The sequence below is a fragment of the Taudactylus pleione genome, unplaced genomic scaffold, assembly GCF_031769625.1.
Source record: "Taudactylus pleione unplaced genomic scaffold, aTauple2 ptg000244l, whole genome shotgun sequence".
In the NCBI taxonomy this organism is placed as follows: Eukaryota; Metazoa; Chordata; class Amphibia; order Anura; family Myobatrachidae; genus Taudactylus; species Taudactylus pleione.
In genome coordinates, this window is record NW_028284646.1 from 8,678,606 (window position 1) to 8,698,194 (window position 19,589).

Genomic DNA, 19,589 nt, shown 5'->3' on the forward strand with positions numbered 1-19,589 from the left:
AAATAGATTATGTTCTATCCAGAACAATAGGAGTATTGTTTGGTCCCTTCAATGAGGACCACCAATCAATATAATATATACAGTATAAAAGACAAGCTTATTGTTCAACTATTTGATGTCACTATTATATTTTATGAAAGACGGATATAGCACTGTGTAGACGATAGATAGATAGATAGATAGATAGATAGATAGATAGATAGATAGAGACAGATACAGATGTGCTCACGTACAGTGTATTAGATGGTACAGGAAAGGGGAAACATATCAATAACCCCTGTAAACACACAAAGGTTATACAACATGTAATAATTTATTCAATACGACCTGCACAGAATGACAAACACACCAACATCAGTTGTTTTGTTTATATAGTAGAGATCTTTCTATGTCTTGTCATAAAAGAGCTGGAAGACGTGATGAGGCCCCACATTTTCATGCTCCTGCAAAACTAGGACACAGCACTGAGAGTCAACAGCAAGAGAACCAATCAGTGATGAAGCGCTAAGGTTTTATCGGATCTGGGCCAAGTATGCCTCTAGTGTTCCTGGCCATTTCCCTGGGAATCTAATTTCCATTGCAGTCAGCCTGATGAAAGGACGAATCTTGTTGATGATGGCTGTGGATCTAAGAACACTGTGAAAAGATAATTCATATTGAAACCTATTATCACAAGAATTCTGCTGTTGTTACCCAGGCTTGTATCATTTGTAAAATGTAATAATGGGAAAATTGGAATCATTGGAGTTAAGTCAGTACATACAAATACTGTACATACTGGCGTAGACAACTGTTTAGCATTGATTCACCCATTAAAATACAAAACACTTACATTCCCATTTTTATTCTGGTACTAGGGGGTAAATTTACTAAAGTGAGAGTTTTTAGAAGTGATGTTGCCCATAGCAACCAATCAGATTCTAGCTATTATCTTCTAGAACAAGGATGGGGAACCTTATGCCCGGGGGCCGTATAAGGCCAGCGGAATCATTTGGTCTGGCCCTCAGAACTTTTTTTTGCTAGCCTCATCTGGGTAGCAGGGTGCCTAGAATAGCACCCTTCAGCCAGAATCTATGCAGCAGTGCAGCCTGGAGAGTCCTTAGGACGCTTCAGACGGTCACACCGCTGCCCTTACAGCATTGCTGTAATCACTGGCGATTGTGACCCCGCCCTCGTGTGATGTCACACGGATGGGAGCGTGGCCTGTACCAGGCCCGCATATAATGTTATACATATCAAAATCGCTCACAAAAAAGGTTCCCCACCCCTATTCTAGAAGGTGCTAGTTAAATGTTAAGTAGAATCGGATTGGTTGCTATGGGCAACATCTCCACTTCTAAAAACGCTCACTTTAGTAAATTTACCCCTAGGTAAGCTTTATATAGAGATTTGTCATCTCTGGAACCAGAAACACTTCATTAGTTTTGAATAAATAAAGTTACTGTTTTTTTTTTTTAGAATTTACTTATGATTATAATCAAAAACACAGTAACACTTGTATCTACTTTATCAGTATAACTGGGGAAGGATCTACACTAGTACAAACTGATCATTTCTGACCAGGAAACTGCAGCATGATGATAACAATCAGTCAGTGTATTATAACAGTGAGTGGGGTATGTTGTTCAGGTAAGTACTGTAGTCACTATGCTGACATTTTCAGAATGTGTCAACAGCCAGAATGTCGACACAAGATTTTAAGGTTAGGCTGCAAGTAGGGTTACGTTTAGGCTTAAAGTTGGGTTTATATGCAAAATCGCCTTGTCGACATTCTAACCGTTGCCATTAATAATGCCAACATAATATAAGACACCCTGCTGTTCACATCATACCATAGCTCTGAAATCACTGAATCAGGGGTCTTCACAGAATCTTTATGCCGTGACAGGGAAATACCGTTCCTTATTCACTTTTAATATACGCTAAGCACATCGTTGCCTTAGAATGCCACAATTCCCTGGTCAGAAAATGACACTCTTCTAAAATATCCATCAGACATTGCCCTAAAGAGCATCTACTGAATAGTAACTGCCAATGGAATCCAGGCCAGAGCTGGTTTGAAGTAGGGGCACAACCCCCTTCCCCCTCTCTCAGGGGGCCCCTCTTCCTTTAAATTACAGCTGTAGTGCAGAGAAGGACTGCACAGCGAGCCAGGGCACCGAGAGGAGAAGGGGGTACTCTTTAACCCCCGGGCTTGTTCGGAGGTGCCTGGGTCAGTTGCTTAATTGCAGCGGTCTCTCTGTTGTGGGCCCAAGGAGGCTGCTGCCGCTGAGCAGCAGCAGTCCCCTCTCTCCCCCTGCATGATGTGCTAACAGTAGTGAGCAGGTAAATTGTGCAATGGTGCACAATCGCACCGATCACCCCTCCCGATTAGTTCCTGGCTGAGTTGTGGCACATGTAATATATCTGTGTTAAATATACTATATCACATAAGTACACATTAACATACAGTACATACATACTTTTGAAGCAGAAACTGCAGTTTTGCAGGTTGCTGATGGGAGGAGGGGCCGGGCGTTTCACATCACTCCCTTGCTGTGTAATTCACGGGGATATGAGGAGGGGCATGGCATAGTGGAAACGGTGAACAGAGGCGTGTATCACATTCAGCTTATGTTACAGTTGCGTTCTCCTTTTCCTGAAGGTTGCATGCTCCTGACAATGAACTTTGTGCCCATCCTACCTGAACTATTTCAATTAAACATGATTTTATTGCTGACAAGAGTGAAGCTACAAGTATAAACATAACTAAATGACTTACCGAGGAGCTGAATGAACTGAGTTATTTTATCTCCTTGGCATAAGACTCAAGAATATGACTCACATTATCCTGTTGCATTAAGACTTGTAATGATTCATAATTAACTGTCACATTTTCCTTGAACCTCAGACATAAATATTTCATGATGGCATAGACGCTATTCTTCTTTTATCAGTTTTAATTTAGGTTCCTGCAAATTAAGATTTCACTGTCAAAGAATGGATATATGGATCAGATGAACCGAAAGCCAGAGTGTACTGTATTGGTAATTTGTTGGTAGTTCACATTATAGTTGTTTAGATGAATAGTGATTTGGCATCAGGGTGGTTCCCTCAGCATTCTGCTTCCTAAGATACCTTAACATAAATACATATAAATATCGGTTTCCATCTTCTCTACACTCTAGATGCCGGTTGTGTAACTTCATGTATTTATAGATCTATTACTAAAGTGATATTGAATACTGCAACAAGAAAATGGGCTTTATTATATGAACAGGCCTGCTTTACAGACAGTACATTAATATAATATTATGGATTCAATGTACACTATGTAGACACAAGTGATTGGACACTGAGAGCAAATAGAGCAACGAGATTTTATTGACGTCAGTACTTTGTAGGTCCACCATGTGCAGTGATTACTGCAGACACCCTTTTTGGCAAACTGTCCACAAGTTCCTAGACAACAGCAGGCGGTATGTTTTGCCATTCCGCCTTAAGTACAGTGACCAACTGTGACACTGAAGAAGGTCGAGTCGGCCTATAATGCACGCGTCGCCCCAATTCGTTCCAGAGGTTCTCAGTGGGGTTAAGATTAAGATCTGAACTCTGAGCCAGTTCATCCGGGTTACCAAATTTTCTGTATACCAGTCCAGCGTCGACCTGGAAACATAACAGGTGGCATTGCCGCCTTGATAAAAACATCTATTGTTTCTGTAGAACTGCAAGTGCATGGGCCTCCCTACAAAGTGTTCTTGTAGAAACCACATTAGTGACCATTTGGAACTTGTGTGTAATGCTATGCATGGTATCCATTTTGCTTGTGCGGGAGTGTCCAATCACTTTTGTCTACATAGTGTATGTTTAGAAAGATTACTAATGAATCTAGCCCAGCACTGCTCACAGGACTAGATTTGGTGTAATCATGCACTTCTTATGCTCATGTCCTACTATACAACAATCTTACCCGTGTAATTGTTTTATAGTACAAATGGGTGGAAGCGTAAATGCAACTAGTAACAAGTACACTAAAAAGTGTAAGAGCACAATATATTTATGTGCTACCCCAGTGCACAGTACCTATAGAAAATCATCATACAATGACAACTTTGTTTCCTTTTGTCATATTACACCCTGGAAAAAAGTTTTTTCAGCTGTATTTACACATTTCTACTTACAACATTCAACTAATGAAAAAAAAGGCAGCAGTTCTGAAAACTAATAAAAAAGAAAAACTAGAATAACAGGATTGTAAAATGACTAGTGCCCTGATCTAATACTTTGTAGAGCCTCATTTTGCTGCAGTTACAGCCATCAGTGTGTTTGCATTTGCCTCCACCAGCTCTGAGCACCTAGATAGGAGAATATTTGCCCATTCTTCCTTGCAGAATTGTTGAAACTCAGTCAAAATATGTGGTGAGTAGTAATGGACTGCTCTCCATGTCTGTCCATGGATTTTCTATCACATTTAGGTTAGGGCTTTGGCCACTCAAGGACATTCACCTTCTTATCCTTAAGCCACTGCATTGTTTTCTTGGTGAACTATCTGCCCATCTTCAGATGTCTAGCAGAGTGCCACAGGTTTTCTTCCATAATTTGGGTGTATTTGGCAGCATCCATCTACACTCCAATCCTTATTGATTGCTCAGTCCCTGCTAAACTCCACAACATAGTGTTGCCACTACTATGATTCACAGTAGACATGGTGTGTTTTTGGGTGCTGTGCTGGGTTTGGTTTTCACCAAACATGGTGCTTGGGGTTCAGTCCAAAAATATCTGCATTGGTCTCATCTGACCATACAAGCTTTTGACACGACATCAGAATCTTCCAACTTTCTTTTTACAAATCACAAACGGATTGTGGCATTTTATCAGAAGAGACTGCTTTCTTGCCTCCCTGCCATGCAGGCTAGCTTTGTGTAGAGCTTGTAGGATATTTGTCACATGCACAGATTGACAAATCTCAGCCATAAAAATATGTAAATTCTTTAAAGTTGCCATTGGCGTCCTAGTAGCTTTCCTGCTCATCCGCCTGGGTCTATCATCCAGTTTAGATGGTCAGCCCAGTCAGATCTAGGCAAGGTTTTGGTGGTGCCATACACTATACACGTCTTAATTGTGCTTTGAACAGTAATTAGAGAGACAGTAACAATCTTTAAAATCTTTTTGTATACTTCTGCTAACTTGCAACTTTCCACAACTTTATCCCCGAGTCATTTGACAGCATCTTTCCGGCCAAAGTGAAATCTTTGCTTTAACAAGTACTACTAGTAGTGGTACAGCCAGTTTTATACTAAAGTAATTATAATCACTACACATTATGTCAGGTGGTGGCCAATTAGTCTGTTGTGTGGTCTGGAAGTCATTGGTTGTACCAGAGCAAGTTTAGAAAGGTTATTCCAGTGGTTCCCAAACTTTTTTGAATGACGGCACCCTAGAGCATCAGCATTGTTTTCACGCCGCCCCTAATTTTGTTATTCAGAAAAAAATGTAGTGCAGTAGTAAAGTGAAGTAAATTGTGCTTACCGGTCATCCTTAGGTTCAGTTATGTTTGTCCACATATTTACATTACATTGACCATAAATAATTTGATTTGGTGCTGGACCACCAACCTGAGGCACCCCTGCAAGTGTCCGAAGGCACCCCAGGGTGCCACGGCATACAGTTTGGGAACCACTGGGTTATTCTAAAGGTATGATCTCTTAGTCAAATCGTTTTTTCAGTAACTAAATTATAATTAATCTTTAAAGTTTTGTTAGGATTTTGTGAAACTGTTATTTTCACTTTAATGGTTGAGGTTAATAGTTAATGAATTTGTAAATAAAACTGGAAAAAGTTTTATTTAATTAAGCTAAGGATTTTGACAGGCTATGATGATTTTCTATTAGCACTGTAGTTACATGACATAGATGTTCAGGATTTTAATGAGTAGTGTCATAAGTATATGTTTAAAAAAAAAAAAAAAAAAAGATTCAGCTAATGAAGAAATATAGGTGTGAAGACATCAGCTCCCAGTGGGATAAACCTGACCTAAATCAATTAATATTGTTAAACAATAAAAGCTCATAGTTTATCACAACACAGAGGGTGAGGACATCAAAACAATGTACATTTTTGCACGTTTTTATTAATGCTGCATTGCATTCCTCTTTACAAGATAGGAGTCTGGGCCATAAATAACATAACAGAATGGATATCATGCAGAGACATTCCCGTACATTACATATATTTAGCTCTCATTTAATATATTAAACATGTACAGCACATAAAGGATCTCAAATATTTTTCTGAAGTGGCTTATGGACTATTACAATGAAAGTTTGTCTGTATGGATAGCCTGCATAAAGGAGTGGGTTATGTAAATAAGCTAAGGATGTGGTAACTGGGTTATATAAATAGTGAATTATGAAGCATTAGTCTGTCTGACTTCAAAAGCCATTATCCTGTTATTTCACCGAGTTAACCTGTCATTTTCAGATATACTTTAAAGTTTTATTAATTTTGCCAATACATTAGGATTTTTTTTTTAGATGTTTGGTCATTATCCATGGCAATCTATACTATTATATTAAGAACATTGTGTATGTCTGTTTGTTCCATATTGGCACAAATACTACTGAACCTATTTTCATGCATCATTTTGTAATGGAAACTATTAGAAATAACCTGCACTTTGTTTCCTAACGATCCGTCAAGTTAAAGCTGATCAATAACAAAAACAAAATTTATTGACATCAATGCAAGAGATGGGTGTGGCACCATCCGTGTGGCCAGTAAGGGACGGGGGGAGAGGTACTTTAAAACTTGTGTTCACTTGAATAGGATAGGCTACATAGCAGTCTGTGCACAGGGCACACAGTTATATTGGTATGAGTGGTGGGTGAAGGCGCTGCTGACACCAGTCTGTATAGCGCTCCTGGTCATGTGGGCCACTCTCGTGACAGGGCCCCTATGCAAAGCAATACAACTAGAACACCTCAAAATAGAAAAAGGTTTAGAGAAGCGATTTCATTGTGGGTGAAGCTGCTAGCAACAGTTCGTTTCATATAAAATTTGTAATTTAATTTTTAATGTGTGCTGCTTTTATCACAGCTGACACAAGGAGGAGTAAGCAGGGATGTACAGTCAGTGTAGGCAGGGGAGGCAGAGCCTCCTCTGTTATACTCCAGATATTTGATAAAAAAATTATTATAATACAAAGAAATATTTATAATTTATAAATATCTTCTTTGTTTATTGTATTTATTTTTATAGTTAACATTCACCAGCTTTGTGGAGCTCCCTGGGACTGCAGGGAGATGAGACAGGGTGGGGTCACACCACAGGCTGTAAGCTGCACAGAAAGAGAGCTAAGAGAGGCATGCCTCTGAGTATGGGGGGTGTGCCTTGAGCATTGGACACCTTGGATGTGTCATGTGACCAGGAAGTGCACTGAAGTGATTGGAGCTCAGTCAGCAGCAAGAGAAGACAGTGATGCAGGTAGAAGAATCAATGGACACTGAAGCTTGGTGTAGTGAGGGGAGATTTACAGTGACTAGGGTGTGAGGCAGGCTCCCAGCACTCAGACCCATCTCCATGTGTGCCTCCCCAACCATTGACCTCACCGCACGTCAGTGGGAGTTAAGGTGCATACACACGTAAAGATTTTCTGTCAAACCATCCAACTAGTTGATTGGTTGGACTGAAAAGAGTAGGAAATGTCTCAAGATACACACCAGTAGTCTGAGGAATATTAGGAATTCAAATGAAAAGGTTGTACAACATATATGGCACTAACATCTACTTCATATAGCCCCACTGTCTATTTATTTTAAACATCCTCAGACTAAACTAGCAAAACTGTGGTGGTCCCATACATGGAGTGCAATAGTGTGAGCAGGGCCAGATAAAGCCTTTGGGGTGTCTGGGGCACTTAATACCGGGGATCCCATCCACACTCTTCTGGCCCTCCCCCTCTTGTCACCACTGCCCTTACTCATCATCAGTCCTGCCCCCACTCGTCACCCAGCCCGCCCCCACTTGCCCGGCATACAGAAAATACACGGGACTGCACATTGCAGCACTGTGCTTGGCTGGAGGAGGGCTGAGAGAGGGGGACCATGCCCCCGTGCTCTGAGTGTGGGAGAATGTACCTAAGTTAGCAAGACAACTATCGCTCTTTGCCGCTGACGACTGTCCAAACAGCACCATGGTGGATTAGAATACTGACAATGTCTGCACAGATCAGTTGCTCTATCCAGTCAGTGCCTGTGCTGGAAATGAAAACCACTTTTTATTTTAAAAATTTTTTTTGTTGGTCGCTGGAAAATATAAATTTGCCCAAGGTGTGGGGCAATCACTATCAAAGAAATCACCAATTATTGCTTTTGACAACAATCTACCAGGAAAGCTGTGATGAAAGGTGACCAACAGTGTGGACAAGGCTGGAATAAGCCTTCATCAGAAATGTGGCTAAAAAGGTGTAATGAGGAGAGATTTGGAATAATAGACCATAGTCATGTCACCTGGCAAGATAGTGATGGCCTGCACCAATCTTCAAGGGGAACCAGAATACTTAGTGAGCAGTTTGGATGCTTCATTAGAAACTATTTAAACTAGAAGAGGTGGGCTGTGAACTAAATAGGAATAAAGCAATCTGCTCCCACAACCAAGGGGGATTGTTTCTGCATGGAAATGGAACAGGAAGTATATCCACAGCAACAGTAGACAATACAGGTCAAAACCAACTAATCACAGGCAGAGAGATGAACATAGCTAGGAATAGGAAATGCACAAATAAAACTCTTATGAGAGGTTAAGTACAACATCCTGGCAGTAACCATCCTGAAGTCACAAAACCAGCAGTGGAAACGGTCAAAATCCAAACGGATTTTGGTGAGTAATCTAATCCATACCCTAACTCACCCTTCCCACAGCCTTACCCTAACTGCCCCCTTCAGCAGCCTAATCATAACCCTCCCCCAGTGGCTAACTCTTATACTTACCATCAGGATTCATTGGTATTTTGACCCGTTGGGATTCTGCTGTCGGTATTGTGATTGTGGGGATAGTCACCACTGGGATCCTGAATACATCCGGTCTTAGAGCTATGTGTGCAATGCTATGAGCTTAGAAATAAAATTCCACAACTACAGTAATTGCAATAATGACAAGTGATTATCTGGATATTGTGGCTATTAGAGTCATTGTACAATGAAAATCATGATTGAGACATAGCTTTACCGGGATATATTTTATTTAGAAAGGACAGAGTGGGAAGAATTGGAGAAGGAGGAACAATGTATGTGAAAAAAGCATAAATACTACTTCAATATAAAGTATTAAAGAAAAAAACGATGCCCTTTGGGTAACCATAGAAACGGGGAGAAGGCTATTCTTTGTACTGGGGTAATCTATAGACCACCAGGTCAGGAAGAGGAACTGGACAGGAACCTATTGAAATACATCATTAAAATGGCATTAAAAGGAAAGGTACTTAATCATGGGAGATCTACCTGATGTAAACTGGGATGGACATTCTGAATTCATTGCAGGGAGCATCCCTCAAGCAATTGGTGAGGAAGCCCACTTGTAAAGATCCAATATTAGACTTGGGGGTCTATTTACTAAGCCTTGGATGGAGATAAAGTGAACGGAGATAAAGTCCCAACCAGTCAGCTCCTGTCATTTCTCAAACACAGCCTGTGACATGGCAGTTAGGAGCTGATTGGTTGGGACTTTATCTCCATCCAAGGCTTAGTAAATAGACCACTCTTAAGACTTACAAATGGTGACAGAATAGCTGACATGAAAATGGGTGAGAACCTAGGATAAAGTGACCATCAAACAGTATGGTTTAATATGAAGACAGAGACCAACTAATGTCACACAAAAACAATAGTTGTTAGATTTTAGATGGCTGACTTTGTAGACATGGGAAAATGTGTAGGTGATTATTTGGATGAGTGGAGTAAATTGAAAGGAGTGCAGGAAAGATGGAAGAAATTAAAAAGTGCAATACTAAAGGGAACAGACCTTTTATCAAAAGGGTTAGTAAAAGCACAAGGAAAAGGAAGCAGCAAGTATTGTGAAAACTAAAAAGATGGCCTTTAGGAAATATAACCAGACTCGGAATAATGAAGACATAGAGGTGTATCTTGTTAGACAGGAGCCGGCTAAGAAGGCAATTTTTTATTAGTATGTAAGTGAAAGGAGAAAACAAAAGGATGAATAATACGACTAAATAGAGAGAGTGAGAGTCTGGTTGAGGAAGACAAGATAATAGCAGATCATCTAATTATTTTTGTTCAGTATTTACTACAAAAAGAGAGGGAAAGGAGGCACAGCTAAGTTGCAAGTATTTTCATAAAAATTAGGCAGATGCAAGTATTGAAAGGTGCCATTAAACTGTCACGCCTGAAGGTTGATGGGAACAGGCATGGGAGGCTGAAAAGGAGACTAGGGAGGCGTGATTTAGGGGTCTATTTACTAAGCAGTGTTAGGAGACAGAGTGAAAAGTTATAAGAAAGTGATAAGGTGCCAGCCAATCAGCTCCCAACTGTCATCTCACAGCCTGTGTTTGAAAAATGACAGATGGGAGCTGATTGGCTGGCACCTTATCACTTTCTTATAACTTTTCACTCTGTCTCCTAACACTGCTTAGTAAATAGACCCCTAAATCTGGGTGGCTTGAGCCAGGACTTCCTCATGCATTGAGGGAAGACAGGTGGCAGTGGAACTGCTGGAGGTGATGAGCCCAAATGCGAGAACAACTTTATTAGACTGGAAATTGAATTGGAACTGTAGTGGTAGGATCAGATTGGAGCCGATGTTTGGAGACAATTGGATTGGAACTGATGTTGATGAATTGAAGAACTGGATCGGTTTGAGACCGATGTTGATGAATTGAAGAACTGGATCGGTTTGAGACCAATGTTGATGAATTGAAGAACTGGATCGGTTTGAGACCAATGATGATGAATTGAAGTGCTGGATCGGTTTGAGACCGATGTTTGAATATATTGGATGGGGCTGATAATTGGAGATATCGGCTGGGACCTAATCAGCTGGGGCCGATGGTAATAGAGATGAGCAAATCTCTGTGGTAAAACCAGACTGGAGTACTAGATGGAATTGGAGACCTGATAACAAGGTTTGGAACTGAAATGATACGGACTGGAACCGTTCAGATACAGAGTACCTGGGAGCTCAACACAGAGCTGTAACTTTTATAGGGATTGGATTTTCCGTTAATCTGGTTTGGGAGCACTCTGAGTGGTGGAGAGTCAGGTGACTGAATCCAACATGGCTACACCCATACTGAGTTTTGGAGGGAACTCTGGCATGCAGCCTCAGTGCTAGCATGCTGAGTAAACACACTGATAGCACAGAGCAGGAACAGTGTGGACAAACCTCATCGCTAGCTGGATGCATTGTGCAGTGTAGACGGACCTCTACATTGTCCGGGAGTGATGTGCAGTCACAGCGTGAGTGGACGTCAGCACCAGGTGGAACAAACACCGCAGAGGTAAATCATAGGAGAAACTAATAGAAAATTGGAATAATTAGTTAGGATCGTGACATAAAGGCACAAAAAGAGCGCAGGACGTAGTCACAGTAATGCACTGTACTGCGAACAAACCTGAAACTGGCTGTGTACGAGATACTATAGGCATCCTATTATTCTACTTTTCAGACAATCCACAAGCATCTAATTATGTTGTGTTCAAATTAATGTGTATGTGTTTTATTAAATATTCAGGAAAACATATACAGTAAGCAAGTTACTCTGAAAATTTATAAACATATATCTTTGCAATAAGTAATACAAATGTGTCTCACAATGGTCAAACACATATTTAAAAAGAAAAAAAAGTTGTATACAACTTATATAGGTTTATATAAGTTTACAGTGAATTATTGCAACCAGACAATGGTGGCTTCCGGCAATCATCCTTTTTGGTTAATATACCAGTAAAATGCTTTATTTTTCATTTGTTAACTCATGAGGACAGTCAAAATAAGTTCCAATAGAACATAATGTTCCCTATACCAAGCCTTTTCGGGAAACAAACACATAAACAAAAAAGAGAGTTTGGCAAAAATATAAGTGAATGGAAAAATGAGAAAAGTAGGTAATAGTACAACTAAGTGCAATAAGTTATAGTTATAACACAAATGATGATATGCACAGTAGACAGAAAATAAAACACATGATTTGGTTTGCAGGTAAATACCATTTTTGTGTTTTTTACAGAGCTTTTGTTTAAAATGGGCTGGGGTAACAATTCTGTAACTATGGGCCAAATGTAATAGGGTGAGAGTTTAGAAAATGTTATAGTAAACTCTCACTCTTTTTAAACTCGGCCAATGTAATTGACTCCGAGAACATGCAAACTCGTATGTTCTTCAGACTCAAAAAACTCATGATTTAAACACTCATCCAGATGTTTTCCCATTTTCAAAAAACAACTTAATCAGTGTAGTAGTGTGATAGGTTACTGCTAAACTCTCACATTTACTAAACGCTCACCCACATTTGGCGTTATATGTCCCCACCTTTGAATATACTGTAAATCTTACTCATAACAAACAAACTGCTGAAGAACAATATAAAGGCAATCCTCCATCATAATTTCTTTCACATTTGACTTTAATGAAATTATATATTTTGTTTTCTTTTTTGGTAATACTTCGGTAAAACTATTATACTGCAGTTAAAGTGAACATCATTTTAAAGTCATCATTAGCCCAGACATATTACATGTGATCGTGACATTCACTCTTCCATAAACTGGGCCCATAGACTGTTGTGGTAACATATTGGTTTAAATGCACAAAGTCATGATTACAGAAGACCATGTATGCTATGAAACATTTCATAATGATACGTATTGGATGAAACATAAAAACTTGTATTTTTCTCTCAGAAAAAGTAGTTTTCTCTGCTCAAGTCCTGTTTGGTTATGTAGAGTTTTCCTCATTTATAATAAAATTTACAGATGGCTTATCAAATTCCAGGATGTCTCATTATTAGTGTACAAACGTACTCATGTCCTCCGCTTTCCCTGCAAGGAGAAGCTACATCCTATAAAGGCAAGAACCTCACTACTGGGTGCTAGGAATTATGTTAGGCAGACATTTATATAAGAAACTCAACATTATACGATAATTAGTATTTTGGATGGGTGGCAGTGCACATTCTCATTAACTACGAAGAATGAAGGAGTTTGTCAAGATGTTCAGGTTTCATTTAGTTCCATCTTTTGTTTTGAATGGATGACTAATGCTGGGTACACACTGGCCGACATATCGGCCGTTCAACTGAATGGCCGATATATTGTGTGTACGCATCGGCCAGTGTGTGCAACGGCCAGTGTACGACGTCGTTCACATACATATCGCGTCAACTGTGCTGCACAGCAGATGCCCGATATATCTGCATATATATTGGGGCATTGTGCTGTGTGTAAGGTCTGTCAGAGGACCGCCCGTACACTTGCTGCTCGGTGATTGACAGCTCAACTGGGCAGATGCATGTAAATGCCGGCCCAATTGTGACGTCAGTCACAACGAATCAGGCAGTCTGTATGCAGAACATATGTTCTGCACAGACTGCAGATATATCTGCAGATCAGTCGATCTGCAAATATATTGTTTAGGTGTGTAGCCACCTTTAAAGCAGACTTTTTTATTTTTTTTTACAAGTACCTCTGGTGTATTGTTTGTGTTAACAAAGGAGATTTACATAAGATAACAATACTTGGAAAACAATGTGGTGGAATGCATTATGATCTAAAGGACACATTTAGTTTTGTCTTCTGGGTCATTAAATGTGTAACAATGGGATCTGCCAAACCATAGCAGAAGAAACCGGCTCTTCCTGTCGTTGTGGTTTATGCTTCTTGTTTACTCTTTTGTGACCCTGTCCACCAGAGATCACCATTACAGAGTCCACTTTAAGCTTCCTGGCTCGTTGACTTTTACTGTTTTGTGGTGGTATGCTGGGGTCACTTAGGAGATCATATAGAGTGCAATCTTCATAAGGATTTGATCCATGAGATGGTGTGAGAGAGCAAGAAGAAGAAGATAGGTCACTTTTTTGTGCAATGGACCCCATGGAACCCCCCAGCCATATAGCACTGTCATTATTGGTGCTGGCAGTAGTAGAAATTGCTTCCTCATTTTGCTGTACATGGGCACCACAAGTGTCCTCAGGTTTTAGTTCCACATTTGAAGTCTGGCTACATCTGCTCGGCGTCCGCTTATGTTTTCTGTTCACTGCGGTTGCCATGACGAGGAATTTGATAGCACTGTGGTGTGCATGGTAAGATACCATTCCTCGTCCTGCAAAATAAAACCAAAACCAAGAAAGGTCACTGAAGATGCTAGAATGTTAATTCAGGATTACATTCTGCTTTCATAAATGCCATGCTCACAAAAAAACACACATTCTTATAACTCTAAGTAATGTATCCTATAGTGTAGCATAAGGTTTACTTAATTGAAATTGATTTTTCATTTCACCACATAACCATGAATAACATTTTCTAATAAATACTAAAAACATCACAATTATTATTTCAGTATTCTAAGAAAGTTAATGCCATTTACCGGGTGAGAGACAGAATTATAAAATCTATTTTGTGTTTTAACCCCCTAACTCCCTGTCTGTGATAGTCCCTCATCCACCTCTGAATCAGACTCACTCTGTATTTTGGGACAGGGCAGCATAAGACAATTTGCCATCTTATCCATAGGGTGTATATTCATTACCCACTGGGAAGGCACTCAGAGAGGCAACATATATGCTATTACTGTAGGTTCCCTAAAAATCAATTATTTAAAATGTGCACACTTGTTCCCAGATCGTGAAATATGCTTTGAAGGTTCAGATTTTCCTTGATAGGTGTGCAGGCCATTTAGTTACTCCTCAATAATTCACAGGAATGACACTTGTTGGCTCATGTCTGGACAAATTTTAATATATCTATTTATCCTGGAGAGGAAATTGATATGAATTTCAAAGGCTTGTATGATTCACCCAAATGTTCCAAAGGGAAGAACTTGTTGGGTTATTCATTGCTACTTTATCATCCTTATTCTTTTTTTAGATATATTTTATACACAGGTCTATTTTGCTATTACAGTAATTCTGTAGCTGAACCTCATATTTGCGAAAATTAGCTTGAAAAGTACAAAAATAATAGGTTTATAATTCACAAGATTTTTTTCAATTTGTGTAAGCTCCCAAAATTACTGTATAACTTTATAACTTTGTGTTCTAATATCATCAGTTTACTGATCATAAGCAAAACTTGTATATGATAAAGATAGAGCTTTGTGCATTTATATGGTCACTTTTAATAGCCATACAATTTACAGTAGGGAGTATGTTCTCCCATGTACAATAGGTTATCTGTGACTACATACATATCATATGTAGTTGGTAGAACAAGTACAAAAATATTAAACATTTCGAAAAAATATAAATAATACAGTAGTAGTAGTATGGTGACTAAGCCACTGAATGATCATTTTCTGGTTTAATGCATACAATCTTAGATTAGACCTATTGACAACTGTATTGGTTCATACACACGGTCAGATTTAGCTGGTCGATATAAACGATAACGATATCGATCATATTGTCCTGTTTTTGGGCCCTTCCAAACCCCAAACAATGGTCGATGCGCGGGCACGGATGATCAATATCGACCATCGCCCGAGCATGCAGGCCAACCTAGTCGATATCGACCAGGTTAGCCTGGTTACTATAGGGTCCTGCGATCGTCAATCGCGGGTCATTATAGTAGTTTGGGGGTTGGTGCATGTGTTTGATGTTCGATATCTAACATCCAGCACACGAAGGGCGATCAGACAACGATAGCTGACCGTTGTCTGATCTCTCTGTGTGTACGGAGCTTAGGTTTTATTAATGTAAGTCATATTCTTCATTCACTGGACATCTGTGTGTTCATTTGCTGGCTTTGTGTGTTCATTCTCTGGTCATTTCTGCATCTCTTGTGTTTTGGTTGTAAAATTCTAAATATTACTTCAATCTTTAAACCAATTAATTTTAAAAGTATATATAATAATACTGATGGAGCCTGTAATGTATTTTATTTTGTATCTTCTACATGCACCATCCCTTTAAATACGACAGTTCATTCACTGGATGAATCACCCTAGTAATAAGTACAGTGATAAGAAAGTGACAATAGTTTGTGCTTATTATAATTTGACCTTTGGCACTACATTAATGTGTGCAGAAATAGGGGCTGGCTGCAAGAAGTGTGCAATGTTTGTATTCCATGCCAGGTCTCTACACTATACCCTATATATGTTATTATTCCAAATAGAACGTTCACAAGCTTCATCTAGCTTAGTCTTGTTATCTAGGTTTAAAGTAAAAGTTCAAATGAATACATGCTAGTGGGCGTAGAAAACAAAATCTTGATTTTCACCCTTTAAGATGAATATTTGTGTTAGTGTCATTAAAAGCAAAGTTTAGAAAAACAAGATAGAGATGAAAAGAAGAATTCATTGAGAAAATAAAAGCAGCTTGACTGGGCAGAAAAACAGAGTAAAACAAAACAATGACATAGTGTCAAACTAGCGAGATCATCAGGTTTCCGATGTTCCGAGTTGTAAGACAAATAGAGAAGTTGGTGAGAGATTCCATTAACTTGGCAGGGTTATCTGCTCGCAGCTCATAGGATAAATGCTGAGCCTAGGTTTCATGACTTCACCCACAGCATAGATCACTGGGTCTTACAGATGTGTGAACTAGTCACCCAACATTCAGTCAAATGTCTGCTAACGACATCCAGGATGTAAATAAATTTACAAAGATGCAGTAATAGAAATATGCAGATTTTGATTGGTGTTAAAGGACAACATCACCAGAGAATGATTTTTAAATTACATCTTAAATCCCCAGCTGGCAGATCTGTGGAATCGGCTGACACTGCTCCATCTCTGCTTATCCGCTAACTGACAACAGGTACGGAGCCCAAAGTTAGTTTCTAACGCTGACTGGATAGAGTGACAGCTGTGCCCAATAAACGCATCGTTTTACAATGACTGTGATGCCAATACCATTACACAAGTCAACATAAGATGGCATCTTGATACCTCATTTGTCTAATTCATCAATATCTAATGTTTACATAAAGTCAGATACTTCTCATTTATACTACTAAAATCTACAGCATAACCATGCGCAGTAACTGGTACATTACTAAATTGAAAACACCACCAAGCAATGGACTCAATATACAGTAAAAATACATTTCTATAGAAGGAGGAATGAACAGAGCCTATAGGAGAGTGCATAAGCATGGAAATAAGGATCCTCTCAAAAAGAAAATAAACAAAAAAACAGACTCCGCACAACACTTACCAGTTACTTTTGGAATTCCTTGTAGACGAGGAACTGGGAAAGCTACAATAACACCAATATTTGTGCCAACCATTAGTAAACCATGACAAACCAGCAAGCTAGTCACAGACACATGCTGCTGTCCTGCATAATAAAGAAAAGATTGTCCGTTACAAGTAAGACATTTTTTAAAAATTAAATAAATAAAACTACCGGAAGAGGGATCTTTATGGTCAAGGAGAGTTATAAAATATTGTATAAAAACTATTAAGTTTTTTAATATCATGCATACTTTACAATGAACATTTGGCCATTCACATCAGTTCCTGCTCCAGTGGAGCTTACAAACCATATTTCTACCACATGTTCACATACATACACACTAGGGATGTTTTTTTATCAGGAGCCAATTAACCTACAGAAGTGTCCTACATCTAGCCTCAATATGCCATGCAGCGCCCACACCGCCAGGTCCCATGCTACTCTGCTAGTGTTGGGCATCTTTTTTTGACGAAAATGCGTCTCACTGATGTTTGAGTCTTTCCTTCTTTGATGAGGAGTAGATGTAAAGGGAATAACTCTACAAGAGTTTGATGAGGGAAAGTCTTCAGTGGTAAGCTTCCAAAAATGGGATGTTACCAGGTGATCATACATGATTATGTGACTGATTTCCCCACAAGTATACTCACTGGGCTCAGTTCTATGGGAAGTTAGCATCTACCACCAGCTGTTGTTAAGTGGCCATCTCTATCTTGAACAAATTATTTTTGCATTCCATAGATTATTGCTAATAGAGAAAAGTGGTTCGGTTCTACTCGGTTACATTCGGATCTGAAAAATGGCATCTTATTGGCTATCCGGCTCTCGCGCATTTGGATAGCCAATAAGAGAAGCCCGAACTTGAACTAATTTGGCAAAAATAACTGAACTGCTCATTTCTAATTGCAAAGTCCATTTTTCAGAGAATAAAAACAATACCCAACAATTTGAGGATATCAAAGTCTCAGTGCAGTCAGCAGTAAGGTGTGGGGCGCACTGGGTGACACCATTTGAGGGCGTGACACCAGAATAGCAGAGCTGTTCTGCTATTTTGGTGTCACCCCCTCGGATGATGTCACCAAGCAGCGGTAATGGATGACGAGCGCCGTGGGTCACAAGGTATATTGACGCCACTGCAATAGGGTGATAATATTTTCCTACATAGTTATACTGCTATTTTATTCAATCCTAATATTATCTCTCTGTAGTTAAAGTTATTGATTAAAACAAAGCAATGTGCACTGGACTGACAGTAGCCTGCAGACTACGGATGGGGACTAGGCAATACCTATTTATAGGTTTTAGCAAAACACAGTAACTGCCTTGGCTCTGTGAAAGACAATTGGACATACTTGCATCATTACTTGGTAAATTTTCAAGTACTGTTTGCAAGCACCTGGGATATTTTTCATTTGAAATCCAAGCATCAGCAATTAACCTTGGACCTTAATTATAGGACACATATGGAAACCGTTGTATGAAAATATGACATAACTTGCATAACAGGAAACACATGAATAGCAGTACAGTCATTTCCCCTACAAATATTTCCAATTTAACACTATTAGGCAAAGGGTTTGCTTTTCTTCCCTCGGACAAATTGACTCACATATGAATTACAAAAAGATAGATATAGCATAAAAACAGCAGGACAGGCCAATGTTTATATAAAAGCCTGTAAAACTAACATATATTGATGAAATATAACAAAACAGCACCTGGGTAGGGCGAACAAAAAAAAAAAAGTTACAGGACCCATAGCTTCCATCACCGTATTCCCCACTCATACAGATATCTTGTTGGGCCTTTGTTGTCTATGATGTCTATATAAAGGGTCATGACTGGTTGCAAACATCAATAGAAAGCCATAAGAATGGAGCTAGCAGCTTGTTATTGTTTCTCCTGCTCAAATCAATCTCAGCAGAAATTTTAGGTAATGGTGAATGATACTATCTCCCACTGCTAACTGTGAGTACAGCTTTAACAAGACATATTACCTATTCTTTATAAAGACTTGGGGTCTCATTCAAACCCGCTCGCAAGCGGGTCCATGTTTGGCTGTGCGCACGCGCAACGGTCACATTGCGTGTGCGCAAGCCCTGGAACGAGAGAGAAATTCTCTCGCTCCGTGGCTCACTACAAAAGGGGCGGCTGTCGATGATGATCGACAGCTCGACCCGTTTTGTAGGCATAGCAGGGGGGTGGC

The 19,589-nt window shown here is 39.5% G+C and overlaps 1 protein-coding gene across 2 annotated transcripts in view; it reads right to left on the reverse strand.

Moving 5' to 3' along the window:
- Positions 1-11,746: 11,746 nt before the first annotated feature.
- ARHGEF10 (Rho guanine nucleotide exchange factor 10) overlaps positions 11,747-19,589 on the reverse strand; it is a 154,862-nt gene continuing 147,019 nt past the window's right edge. For both annotated transcript variants that reach the window (XM_088479699.1, XM_088479698.1), the window contains exons 28-29: positions 17,366-17,488; positions 11,747-14,307 (exon numbers count right to left, since the gene is read on the reverse strand). In XM_088479699.1, coding sequence (XP_088335825.1) covers positions 13,790-14,307; positions 17,366-17,488 — 641 coding nt within the window. In that variant the 3' untranslated portion in view covers positions 11,747-13,789. The remainder of the gene's footprint in view (positions 14,308-17,365; positions 17,489-19,589) is intronic.